Source organism: Cebidichthys violaceus, unplaced genomic scaffold (assembly GCF_023349555.1).
Source record: "Cebidichthys violaceus isolate CVI_PGR_0920_01 unplaced genomic scaffold, fCebVio1.0.p SCAF_29, whole genome shotgun sequence".
Classification (NCBI taxonomy): Eukaryota; Metazoa; Chordata; class Actinopteri; order Perciformes; family Stichaeidae; genus Cebidichthys; species Cebidichthys violaceus.
In genome coordinates, this window is record NW_027176472.1 from 1,102,683 (window position 1) to 1,114,649 (window position 11,967).

The 11,967-nt window shown below is 43.1% G+C and overlaps 1 protein-coding gene across 1 annotated transcript; it reads right to left on the reverse strand.

Annotated features, from left to right (window-relative positions):
* Positions 1–4,211: 4,211 nt before the first annotated feature.
* gpr37l1a (G protein-coupled receptor 37 like 1a) lies at positions 4,212–11,610 on the reverse strand. The gene is made up of 2 exons (XM_068722045.1): positions 10,809–11,610; positions 4,212–6,710 (listed from the first exon to the last, which is right to left on the reverse strand). The coding sequence occupies exons 1-2, from the start codon at positions 11,418–11,420 to the stop codon at positions 5,670–5,672; spliced, it is 1,653 nt and encodes a 550-aa protein (XP_068578146.1). The 5' UTR covers positions 11,421–11,610; the 3' UTR covers positions 4,212–5,669.
* Positions 11,611–11,967: the final 357 nt, after the last annotated feature.

Consider the following 11,967-nt stretch of genomic DNA (forward strand, 5'->3'; position numbering starts at 1 on the left):
AAAACACATGCTTATGTTAGTTTGTGCTAAATGGATAATCAAGTAAAGATTGTTTCAGTAATTCACAGTTACTTCATACATTTATTTATTTGACGCCAAATTAACTGGAATGAGATTACATTTTAAAAAAGGAAATTTGTGCTTTTGCTACATTCCATAATACATCCTGCATTTATTCATGGGTTAAATCATCATGAATTATGATAATGCATTAACTAAACATGTATTTTTGAGCATATAAAGTGTTGCCAAAAAGTTTCTAAGCAAGTTAGCTTTCATATGTAAAAGAATAAATGTAAACCAATGGTTTCAAAATGCTTTTCAGAAAATGTGCAGTAAAAAGGAATATCGTCGGTCCAGTGAAAATCAATCATGGAGCTGCAAAATTTCAAATTAACTTAAGGATCAAGCCTTACTTTGTTTGCTCAGAATATTTTTCCCACTTGTTAAGCTAAATAATCCTCATTTCATTAGCAGAAAAACATTGAAAAGAGTTGACAAGTTAGAGAAGCATGGCTTATTTATGCAGCGTCGTAAACACTGGTCGCTGTGTTCACACTGTTGTTTGTGCTGTTAGCGCTGTTAGCACCGTTAGCTACGTCGCCAAGTTGAGAGCCGTTAAGAGGCAATAGAAATGCTCCCAATCTCATATATACCACCTTTAAATAATATATTACAGTTTGTTGTGGTTTTGATCTTCGTGTCTATCTTTTATAACAACATTGTACGGTAACGTCTGAGATCTGGGACCACGAAAACCCGAGCAGTCAGACGATCAGACAGGTGGAAAACAAACGTCTCTGACGCTCGTCTACCCTTTACATTCTTATAAGCTGATGACAGAAATCACAAGGACTGTTGAGTGTCTTTGGGTCGAGAGGGAACTGGTGGAGCATGTGAGGGACCCCACGTGAACACAGCAGGAAGTCCACACACACACAGGCCCCCGGTGACCTTGTTGGTTTTAAACCGTATTGCTAACTTGCGTCCGCCATGCCGCTGTGTCTCAGCTGGTTGTCAAGGCAACCAAGAAAGAGAGGAGTTTTTTTTGGCTGATCTGGGCGGACGGCAGCAGTTCTTCCTCCCCTGCATCTCTGCCTTCTTTCTTCTCTCTCTCTCTCTCACTCTCCTCAGTGACTGGGGCAGCTGGTGGGAGGTGGTGGGTGTTGTGTAGCTTAGCAACTCCCTTGGTGGATGGCGATTGATATGCAGCTTTGTTCAAGTGTCTCTCTCTCTCTCTGAGGCAGGGAGGGGGACGGCTGAACAAAGCCGGCCTTATTGAAGCGTCCCCTCCCCGTCCCCTCCTCCCTCTCTTTGCCCAGGCACAGCGACGTGGGAGGACACATTTCTCAGCTCAAAGGAACCGAGACTTACAAACTTACAACAGCGGGTCCTGAGAGTGTAACTCTGGGGCCCCGCCGACATCTGTGAAGGGCCTCCAGGTGTCCCCGGCAAAATGAAGCCTTTATGCCTTCATAGTATCCAAGCAGAGGTCGTCTTAAGTATCTAATCAAATTTTCTTTATCTGATTAAATGTGCATCTTTGGGTGTGCGATATTAAAATATCAGATTGAATATCAGAGCCTCCACCCCCTCATACACGTTGATTGTGTTGGTATATTTGGGGCTACTTGTTTCACTTACTCAGAGATACTTTCCTCAGTTGTGCAAACCAGGAACTTCAACTGTTTATTTGTTAAAATGTTAAAATGCATAAAAAAATTAAAAAATATCAAACTCAAATCTACACACAAGAGAAAATACCAGTCGTTTGAGCCTTTTTTTTTTTTTAAAAGAAAGATTTTAAATTTGTGATATATGTTGCTGTCTGTCCATTTTTGTCAAGAGAAGAAGATGAATATGAGTTTCATCTCGGTGCGTCCACTTCAGCGATGAGGGTTGTTTTCATTCTAAATATGTTTTACTTGAGTTAGGTCAGTCTCTGATTAGTTTCAGAGTAAAAACTGCAAATAAGATTGCAAAAAAATAAACAAGAAACAAACAAATTTTGGTAGTTTGTCTTAGTAATGTCTTCCTGAACAGAGAATGAAGTCACTCTCCCTCTCTGTGTGTTGTTATCAGAGCTTCTTCTTGCTTTGTTGACCGGGCCGGTGGCGCGTACCTTTAGTGCATGTTAGTGCATGTTAGCGTGCCCCTGTGGTTAGCTCACAGCCGCTCAGAGCTGCACTGCTCTCATACGGAGGTTCCAGCTGCCGTTCCCACCATCAGCGTTGTTGTGGAAGCGTAGCATCCTCAGGTTCCCTCTATCAGCTCTGGCAGTATTTTGCGCTGTTAGCGCTGTTACCTCTGTTAGCGCTGTTAGTGCTGTTACCTCTGTTAGCGCTGTTAGCTAATGAGAGCCGCTGAGAGGTGTAAACAAATACTTCCGATCTTGTATACATCCCCTTTTAGTAATAATACGTGTCCCAGATTTCGGGACATACAGACTAAAATACAATATACAAAATATAATGCTTTAAAACTGTCACGATGCGACATGATTCACATGTTTTATCCTGTTTGTTGAACAGGTTGTAAATGAGACTTTTAGCAGCAGAGGAAAAATATCTACTTTCTTTTAATATCTTGAGTTATTGTGGAGACAAAGATCTATATCTTTATCCGCAGGATATTATCTTGCACGCACAGGATAGTGTCTTCAGGATAAGATCCGTATCATGCGTGAATATCGAGTGCTGTGCGAGATATTTTTGTGCGCGCACAAGATAATGTATGGATCAAAGGACTATCATCACTGAAAACAGAAAAAAACCCTCAAAGATTTGTATCTGATCCATATCTGGATCCATATATCCTCTTGCACAGACAAGATTGCATCTGAATATGTTAATAAGAAAGTAAAAGGTAATATAACACATCAAGATGTGGATCTTGTGCCCAGAAGATATTGTAACATTATTTTAAAAAGCTATCTAGCGTGACTTCATGGCGTTTTAGCTTTTTCATTTCTTAAAGATGCTTTTACACGTTACAAGTTCTATCTTATCTCATCATTAAAAGTTGTGGGAATAGTTTGCTGGTAGAAATGGAAGACATATGTTTGTTAATATTAAAAAGACAAAGCTGAGAAGCGCCTGCAGAAAGCGAGGCATTCTTGTCTGCTCTCCCAGCGACTTTGTCACAGAGCGACTGTGTTTATTATGTCTGCAGAAACTCAAAGGCCAACTGTTATTGTGGAGCTGTGACCTTCTGTAATTGAATAATGACTAAAAAGGAGCATCACAGTGAGGCGTGAACAGCTTTCTCCTCCAGTGGGTGTCGAGGGCGCCGCTGCGCCGCATTCCTCCCAGCGGAGATCAGAGGAAACATCCGCCATCGCTCTCTTTTTATTCTATAAAATGAATTCACGTCAGGATTCTCCGGAAAGGGATCGCATGTTCACCAAAAAAACGTGAAGGTTTGGGAACATGTGCAACTCTCCACTAACAGGAAACTCTTCTCTCTCTCTTTTCTTTTCTGTTTGGGAAACATCTTCTCCTCTCCCCATTGTCATGTTTCTCCATTGTCTTCTGTCTTTTTGTGTTTTCTCTTTGTGACTTTTCTCTCTGACTTTTCTTTTCTTTAACTCCAACTGGCTCTGAACGCCTGCAGATTTAAATCTAGTGCTTTATGAGAACATTTTACATTTTACAACACGAGTCCATATTTGACAGCAAAAAGTCATTGCTGTTTTTTTAACGCTGATTTTATTTTGTAAAAACATGTTTGGCACACTTTGAGGAGACTCTTTCTTTTTCGTGGGAGTCACAGAAACTAACAGAATATGACTGAAGTTATTTTATAATGTTCTCATTGTCAACAAATCCCACCTGCAGACCAAAACCAACAGTGTGATACTTCCCTCCTGTCTGTCGCTCTCTGCTCCAAGCTCATTGGTTCTTACTTAAGACAAAAATATTTATAAACACCTCACAAAAATATAGTTTCAACTAAAAACAAGGCTCCTGAAACAGCTGGTCACTGTAGTCTTCAAGTTACTGCAAGAAGACGTAAATAGTGCATTTGTTGGGGACTATTTTCAGCAGTGGATTGATACCAAGTTGCATCCTCCGGTGCTGAGGGAGGGATGTAAAGAGGGGCTCTAGACAGTATTTCCTGCAGCAGGAGTCCGAAATCCGAGAGCGCAAATGAGATCCACGCGCGCGCACAAATCAAACAGCCGCGCGCGTATTTTACTTTGTCGAGCCCCTTTTACATCACTCCGCGAGCGAAATTCCCTCTCGCGCGAGCGATTGAGAGGGACTTTCGCTCACGCAAGAGGGAATTTCGCTCGCGTGAGGGAATTTTGCTCGCGGAGTGATGTAAAAGCGCTCGACAAAGTAAAATACGCGCGCGGCTGTTTGATTTGCGCGCGCGCGTGAATCTAATTTGCGCTCTCGAATTTTGACAGTGATTTGCCTTCTTAAGCTCGATGGCACCGAGGAAGAGGATTCATCTGGCTTTGGATACACAGACGACACTTGTTAGTCGATCGTCTCATCGTCGGTTTTGGTCTTTTTATGGGATTCGTTGACAATAGTGAAAATATAGAATATTTAGATACAGATTTCTATTCCAACTATTAGTGTAAACTGTAAACACCAGCTCTACTGCTTGGTTCGGTAGATAGTGTGTGTACCAGACATTCAAAGAACACACTCAGTGTCAGGAATCACTGACAGGTCATGCAAAAGAAGAAAATCTAAACTTTACTAAACCAAAAGGTAATAAAACAAGTCAAAAGTTCACACTGCAGTGTTTCTCATAGCTTCAACATTTGTGCCTGATCAAGTTCAAGTTAAGAAAACAAATCAGTGTTTCTGTCTCATACAGATACTACTAACATCCTGTTTGAGCATTATTAATAACTATAACATGTTTCATAATTATAAGTACTACAATAACAGGATTTAATCCATCAACACTAAACTCTCATACAAAAAACAAACAAATATTGTATATAATCATCTAATTCTATTCAGACAAGTCTGCTCCTGCAGACGTAGATCTAAGGATCATTACAATCTATCACAACCTGGGTTTTCTATCAGTCATAGTAACACCGGACTCTCTCGAGTTAACAGCTGAGATCTGAGAAGATGCAGGTGGAGACGCACGAGACGATCAGACGGGCTGGAAACAGATCTGTTAGTTAAACCGACTCCATTTTGGAAGAGAAAACGTGTCAACGACCCATTACACACCGAGAGCAACATGTGACTCCAACACCGTGGCCGTTAACCTGCTGCTGTAGCAGCCTCCTCCAACACTGATAGTATGGATCCTCACATCTGGCTCACAGTTTGAGTTCCAGTTCGTCCAGTGGTTGAGGTTGAGGTCAGTCGAAATCTTCCGCACCAAACAGGGAAAACCATTTCTTTATGGAGCTGGTTGTTTTTCTGCATAGTCATGTTGAAATGGGACGAGGGACAAACACGATCTGTTGGTCCAAAGTTAGAGGCGCTAAAATATCAGTTTAAATATTCCCCTTCATAAGGGACTAAGACTAAACCAGGACTAACAGACTGAGACACAGGTGTCCGCACACTTTAGTCCTCCCAGAGAGCTATCTAAAACTAGTAGAACTGATAGAAACGATGCCATGACATGATTCTACACAAATAAGACCCAAGTTGTAATGAACTTGTGGTTGAACGCAGTTGTGGACCTCAGCAGGGCGTCCCGATGGCTGTCGGCGAGTCTTTGGCCCGGTCGCAGCAGACCGCCGGTTCTGTCGCCAACAGGCTCTTCATCGTCTCGTCTTTGCCGGAGGGAGACAGGGAGGTCGGAGACGGCGACGAGGACACGTTGGAGGTGGCGGCGGTCGAGGCAGATGAGGAGGACGAGGAGGAGGAGTTGCCGTCGGGGAGGCACTCCTCGCAGCAGCAGCAGCAGCAGTCCATGAAGGCCTGGCCCAGCGAGCGACACAGACACAGCAGCAACACCGGCGTCGCCGAGCAACGCGCAAACAGCAGGAACTGTCCGATGAGGCTCAGAGCCGGCAGAGCCAGAGCCGGGAGAGCGGCGGACACGTGGACGGAGACGTACGCCAGCGTGATGTTACAAACGCTCTCCGGCAGGTTGCACGCCACGTACAGGATGGTGAGCGCCATCACGGTGGAGCGCAGCCTCTGCTCTCTGGTGTGCTGCTGCTTCTTCTTCTTTGACGAGGAGGACGATGAAGAGGAGGAGACGGAGGAGCACACGCCGGTCACCTTGTCGCCGGCGGGTTTCTGCGGCAGACGCTGGGCCAACACTTGCCTCGTCACCAAGTCGCAGGCCAGAGTGAAGAGCAGCGGCAGGCAGAGGTAGCAGCCGAAGATCCACCACATGCGGGCCTCGTGGTAGGTCAGCACCAGAGGGTAGACGCCCTCGGGGAGCTCCACGGACGGCTCGCGGACGCAGACGTCCACCTTGAACGCTTCCGTTCGCGCCCTCAAGGCGGCCATCAGCGAGTCTCCCGGCCGGCTCTGCTGCCGGTCGCCGGGGAGCGTCGGCGGCAGGCTGACGGTTTGCTGGAGGAGCTGCCACAGCAGCAGCTCGGGGGCGGCGAGCACCATGGAGCCCACCCAGATGACGGACAGCTTGGACAGGATGGACTGGCAGGGCTCCACCCTGGGCGTCTGGAAGGGCCCGGGGCCGGTGGCCGCGTGGAAGCGATCGATGCTCAGGGCGCAGAGGCTGAACGTGGCCACGCCCAGAGAGGTCACCTGACAGAGACGTGACAGAGAGAGATGAAGGCTAACGACACACGATTCTCGGGGAGCAAAAGGGTTTCATAGGTCTGGAACAAGCCATTCATTAGAAATCCTTTGTTCTGGTTCATCTAGTTCTTCATCTGCAATTAGACAATAAGTCATTCTTACAATAAGCCGTCATCAATGCCCTTTTATCTTTCGCAGGGTTGCAATTTTAGAGTCTACTGAAATCACAGAGCGTCAGACTCAGGGTCGTCCTTCAATCAGAGGATCGGCGGTTCGATCCCCGGCTCCGCTAGTGGCATGTCGATGTGTGTGAATGTTAGGTAGATCCTGATGGATCTTGCCTGTTAGCCCCTGCTATCAGTGTATGCTCGGGTGTGAATGATGACATGTAGTGTGAAAGCGCTCTGAATGGTCGGAAAGACTAGAAAAGCTCCATACAAGTACAGTTTATTTCACCATTTACTTCACCTGTCCTGCATGTCTTTGCACCGTGGGAGGAAACTCGTGCAGACAGGAACATTCAAACATCCGTTAAGTCTGCAGTAAATGTTAGTTAGTTCCAGCATGTAACCGCCCCTAATCCCAAAGTCCAGCTCCGTACAAGAGACGTCCATCTAAAGACAATAAGTCCCAACGATGTTTAAAGTTTAGTCTTTTCTCCTCCTACAGTTAAACGCAGAACTCTTCCAGATAATGGAACAACCCTAAAGGATTGTGGAGTTGTGAACAAAAACATATTTACCAAGAATTCATCCAAAATTACCCAGAATCCAAAAGTGAATTAATTTAAAGTGAAGACCATGAACTCAGATTACACAGAACAGAATGTGAAGCTCTGTGAATTATTACAGAAAAACACTTTGGAACTCCTCACCGTATATTATTATGTCCATAAAACTATACCTTCTTATTAATAAGAATCCTGTTTTTAACTTGACATTGTTTATGGGGAAACGATGGGGAAAATGTGACTTGCAACTCAGTAAGTTAAAATGAATAATCATAATAATAATCATCATGTTTTAATAATATTATTAATTTTCAGTCCAGATGCTCTGCAGCCCTTTTCTCCAGAGGGTAATTGGTACAATTAGGCACAAATGTTCTTTTTTTAATGGTCAATAACTAAAAAAAAATCTTTATTACCAGCAGTAGCATTTAGTTACAACTACCTCTTTAAAACGTGGTTCTGAATCTTTGGTATCAGCATTAAAGCTCTGCTACTGTAACCAATACAAATCAAAGCTTCTCGTTTATACGACAGTATCTTTGTTTAAAGCATAAGAGCTTTGCAGCGCTGCTTCCAGGTTTAAACTCTGCATTCAGTCCTTCATGCTGCTGCTCCAGTCAGACACGTGACCTGTTAGACGGAGGACCTCAGACTGAACAGGACCTCGCGCAGACGGCCGGTCTAAATTGGGAACAGGAAGGTGTTTTGTTGCTTGAAGAACAGATTTAAGGCTTTCCTTCGCCTTGTTATGCCACCCTACAGGCAAATTAGCCCCAAACTACAGTAATAAGACCCGGCTGTAAGAAACGGCTTAGAAACGGGGGAATAAAAGGAGCCACAGAGGGAACACAGAGGGAACACAGAGGCACTCTGTTGTGACAGCTCGTTGCCTTCAGACCGGGGACGGTTATTGGTGCCTCGCGCACATTAACGTCGGTAGATTTGGCCCAAAACACAGACTATCATTACGGAGACATGTCCTCCCTCTGTGAGTGCTTAATGACCTCAAACGGTTGAGATACAACTGAAGATAATTAACACAGAGCTCTAATTAGCATGAAAATAGTTTAACTAACAGAGCGCGGGGGCAGCTGGCAGCCTGACCCGCTTCAAACCCCGTCTCAATGCGAGCGGTTAAAGCTGCTAAAGACCACTTTAGGAACGTTAATTAATTAGCAAGAAACTCATTCGCTCATTAGCATAAAAATAGCCGAGGCAACAACAGCTAGAGGAGGCCAGCAGCCTGACCTTGTTAGAAGACTGCTGCATACAAGCTGTTATCACAAATGAGTAAAACTCCACTTCAGCGATTTAAAGCTCTGTGTGGACATTTGGAGCTGGTTCAGAGCCAAAAACAAGGACTCCACAGGTCGGCCATATTGTCCCCGAAACAGAAGACTGAAGAAGCCTCTGACAGCCCCACAAAGTGACCAGGAGGCTCCGCGTTAATACTCCGTGAGGGTAAACTACTAGATTACTTTTTATAATCCTTTGGACATACTGACGTATTATATTCAGAGGAGCCAATTGACAGAAAGATAAATACCAAATATTTTGATGTTGTAAGTAATTTTTCTAGAGGAAAAAAAGCACTTTGTAGATGTTAAATATGAAGATTTAATGAATTTCTCTGTTTTATGTTGTAATCTGAAAATGTGTTTTTTGTTTGACTGTTGGTCAGAAAAAACCTAAACATCTGAAGATGTGACCTTAGACTCGGATAAACTATTTTTCACTATTTTCTGACATTTTTAGAATAAAACTTTATTGTAATTGCACAGAGTACCGAGACAACGAACTGCAGTTCAGCATCTAGAGTAACGTACAAAATTACGAAGGTATAAATCAATAAACAGTAAGGGGTTGATATGATACAATAAGATACAGCATACACTATGAACATGCGAAGCAGTTAGAGTAGGCATATATCTATATATCTATATATATATCATAACCAGCAACTATTTTGATAATCGATTCATTATTTGCCATCTTTTTTTAAATTGCTTGGACAAAAGAAGCAATTAGAAAATGTGCTGTAGGGCTTTAAGGAACTCTGGATTTTACTATTTTCTGACATTTAATAGACCAAGCAATTAATTGATTAATTGAAAATGGTTGCACCCCTAGTCTCCACGTCGTTTTCAGGTCTTCTCAATGCTGACAGCAATGAAACTCACACAGAAATCTAAATCCTGCAGAAACACTGGGCCCTAAAATAAGCTATAAATCTGTAGTCTTAACCTGTAAATCGACACCCCAGGCCCTGAGAACTACAGCTCTGTGTTCCATTGTTTGAGTCTGTGAGCTGGGGAAGAAGAGTCGCTTCATGATGGTTCATAACAACTGAAGAGACCAAACAGTCCATAACAGCACGTCTGTTGAAAGCAAAGACCGCTCTGAGTCTGAAACTAGACACAAACAGGCCATTCATCACAGCCCTGGTGTCTCTTCATTAAGCTGGAAAACATTTACAAAGAGTCTAACATGGGGAGTAAAAACAGCCCTGATAGAGTGACGGCAGACTTGGGGGGTTGATTAACTTATTATCATCACAAGTAACTTGTTTAAAGTGTTTAACGTGTTTGACATCTCTTTGCCTGAAGGGCTGGAGCCCATTTAAAGACTTTTAATAGCAATTTAACTCGTGGTTATCAATACTAAAATAAATCTTGATCGAAAGATAAAGCAAGTTGTCTTTAATTGATTAATCGCTTACTTTGCTGCTTTTCTCTCGTTTATATTGTTGAAAACTGAATATTTTGGGATTTTGAACTTTTGGTCGGAAAAGACAAAGACATTTAAAGTCACCAATGAAACTATGATGGACGTTTTAAACTGTTTTCCTCCACAGTCTATCCAACAGACAGAGCAATTAATAAAACAATCTAAATCAATAGATTGATCAAAAACACCACTGGAATACAAATGCTTAGTTTATGCAGCACTTGGGTTAAAGAACACTTTATAGTAACTAGTAACTAGTTATAGTAACTGTTACTGTAGGCTGTTTACCTCAAGCACTTATCTACAAACGTGTTGACCGGAAGTAAAAAAAAGATACATATTTTTAAAAAAGCTTGTCAATCCTATAAAGAAATGAATTGTATTAACTATTTTAAATAGCATCTGCGTAAGTTGTTTATATTTACATCTTATATTTATTTATTTTGTATTTTATTCCATTTTAAACACATGGGGAAAGTATATAATAACGTTATGCAATTATTAAAGGTATTAAAAAAATTAAAAATGAAATACATGAATAATTCTACAATATGTTTTCTCTTTTTGTACATTTTTTTTTGTCAAAGTAGAATTTCTGGAAATTAACTTTAAAATAAAATGTTATAAACATTCAACGTCCACCTCACCTCCAGATAGGGCACGAGCCGGCAGGACAGGTCTCCTAGCAACCTCTTCATGGTGAGCTCGTGGAAGACGACCACGGGCAGGCAGAAGAACAGCACGAGGAAGTCGCAGAACGCCAGCCCCGCGAGGATGCAGTTCCACGCGCTCTTCAGGTAGAAGTTGTGCCACACGGTGCACATGAGCGCGAGGTTCCCGACGATGCCCGCGGCGAACAGCACGAGCGCCAGCAGCATGATCGCGTACGCCCAGTAGGAGCCGTCGGTTACCGGGAACAGCGGGTTGAGGAGCCCAGACGGTGACGAGCCGTTACCCGGCCGCGTGGATGCGGGTAACCGCTGTGTGGTCGTGAAGTAACCGTCGTACCGTCGCGGAGGAGGAGGCGCGTAACTGCTCGGTGAGTTAGGGTCTCTTTTCCTGAAATCCCCATCTTTGGCTCCTCGGGCGACTCTTGAACTTTCATCCCGGTCAAGAGACGTTCTGTCCGGGGAGACAGACTCCCGTGTCCCTACAGCCGCCGGTCCAGCATCCTCCGCCGGCTGCGTCTCCAGAGCGGAGGTGTGACGGAGCTCCGCGGTCCGCAGACAGAGAAGCAAAATAAACAAAACCGGCCTCATTTTCTTTTCTTTTTGAACTAAATAAATATAATTGAATATAAAAAGTCCGTGTTAAATCTCTCTTTCACAGACATGTGCAGCAACAAACACAAGACTCCTGGAATTAAAAAATAAATGTCCATAAAATAGTTTCTCCCTGTCCCACCTCCGTCCGGTCCTGATGCAGAAGTTTAGAGTCTGGTCTCTACTTCAGCACTTGTTGTTCATCATTATGTATCAAGACAGAATACAACACGGAGCTTCCGGTTGTACATTTCAAAATAAAATAAAAACATAACTTCAAAATATGACTTTTTTGAAACAGCCTGGGCTTGATTGATGCAAACGTTACATTTTTTTTAAAGTTTCACTGCATATAAAATATTACCTATTGGACTGAAATTGTAGTCCACATATTACCTACTTCCATTTACAAACTGACAAAAATGGCAATTTATTATTGGGGGATCTGGGCGACACTTGCTTTAAATAAACAATACATATGTTCAAAAAAATATTTAATAATTGAAGTGAATTCAGCAGCCACACAAAGTAAAGCCTCCAAAAT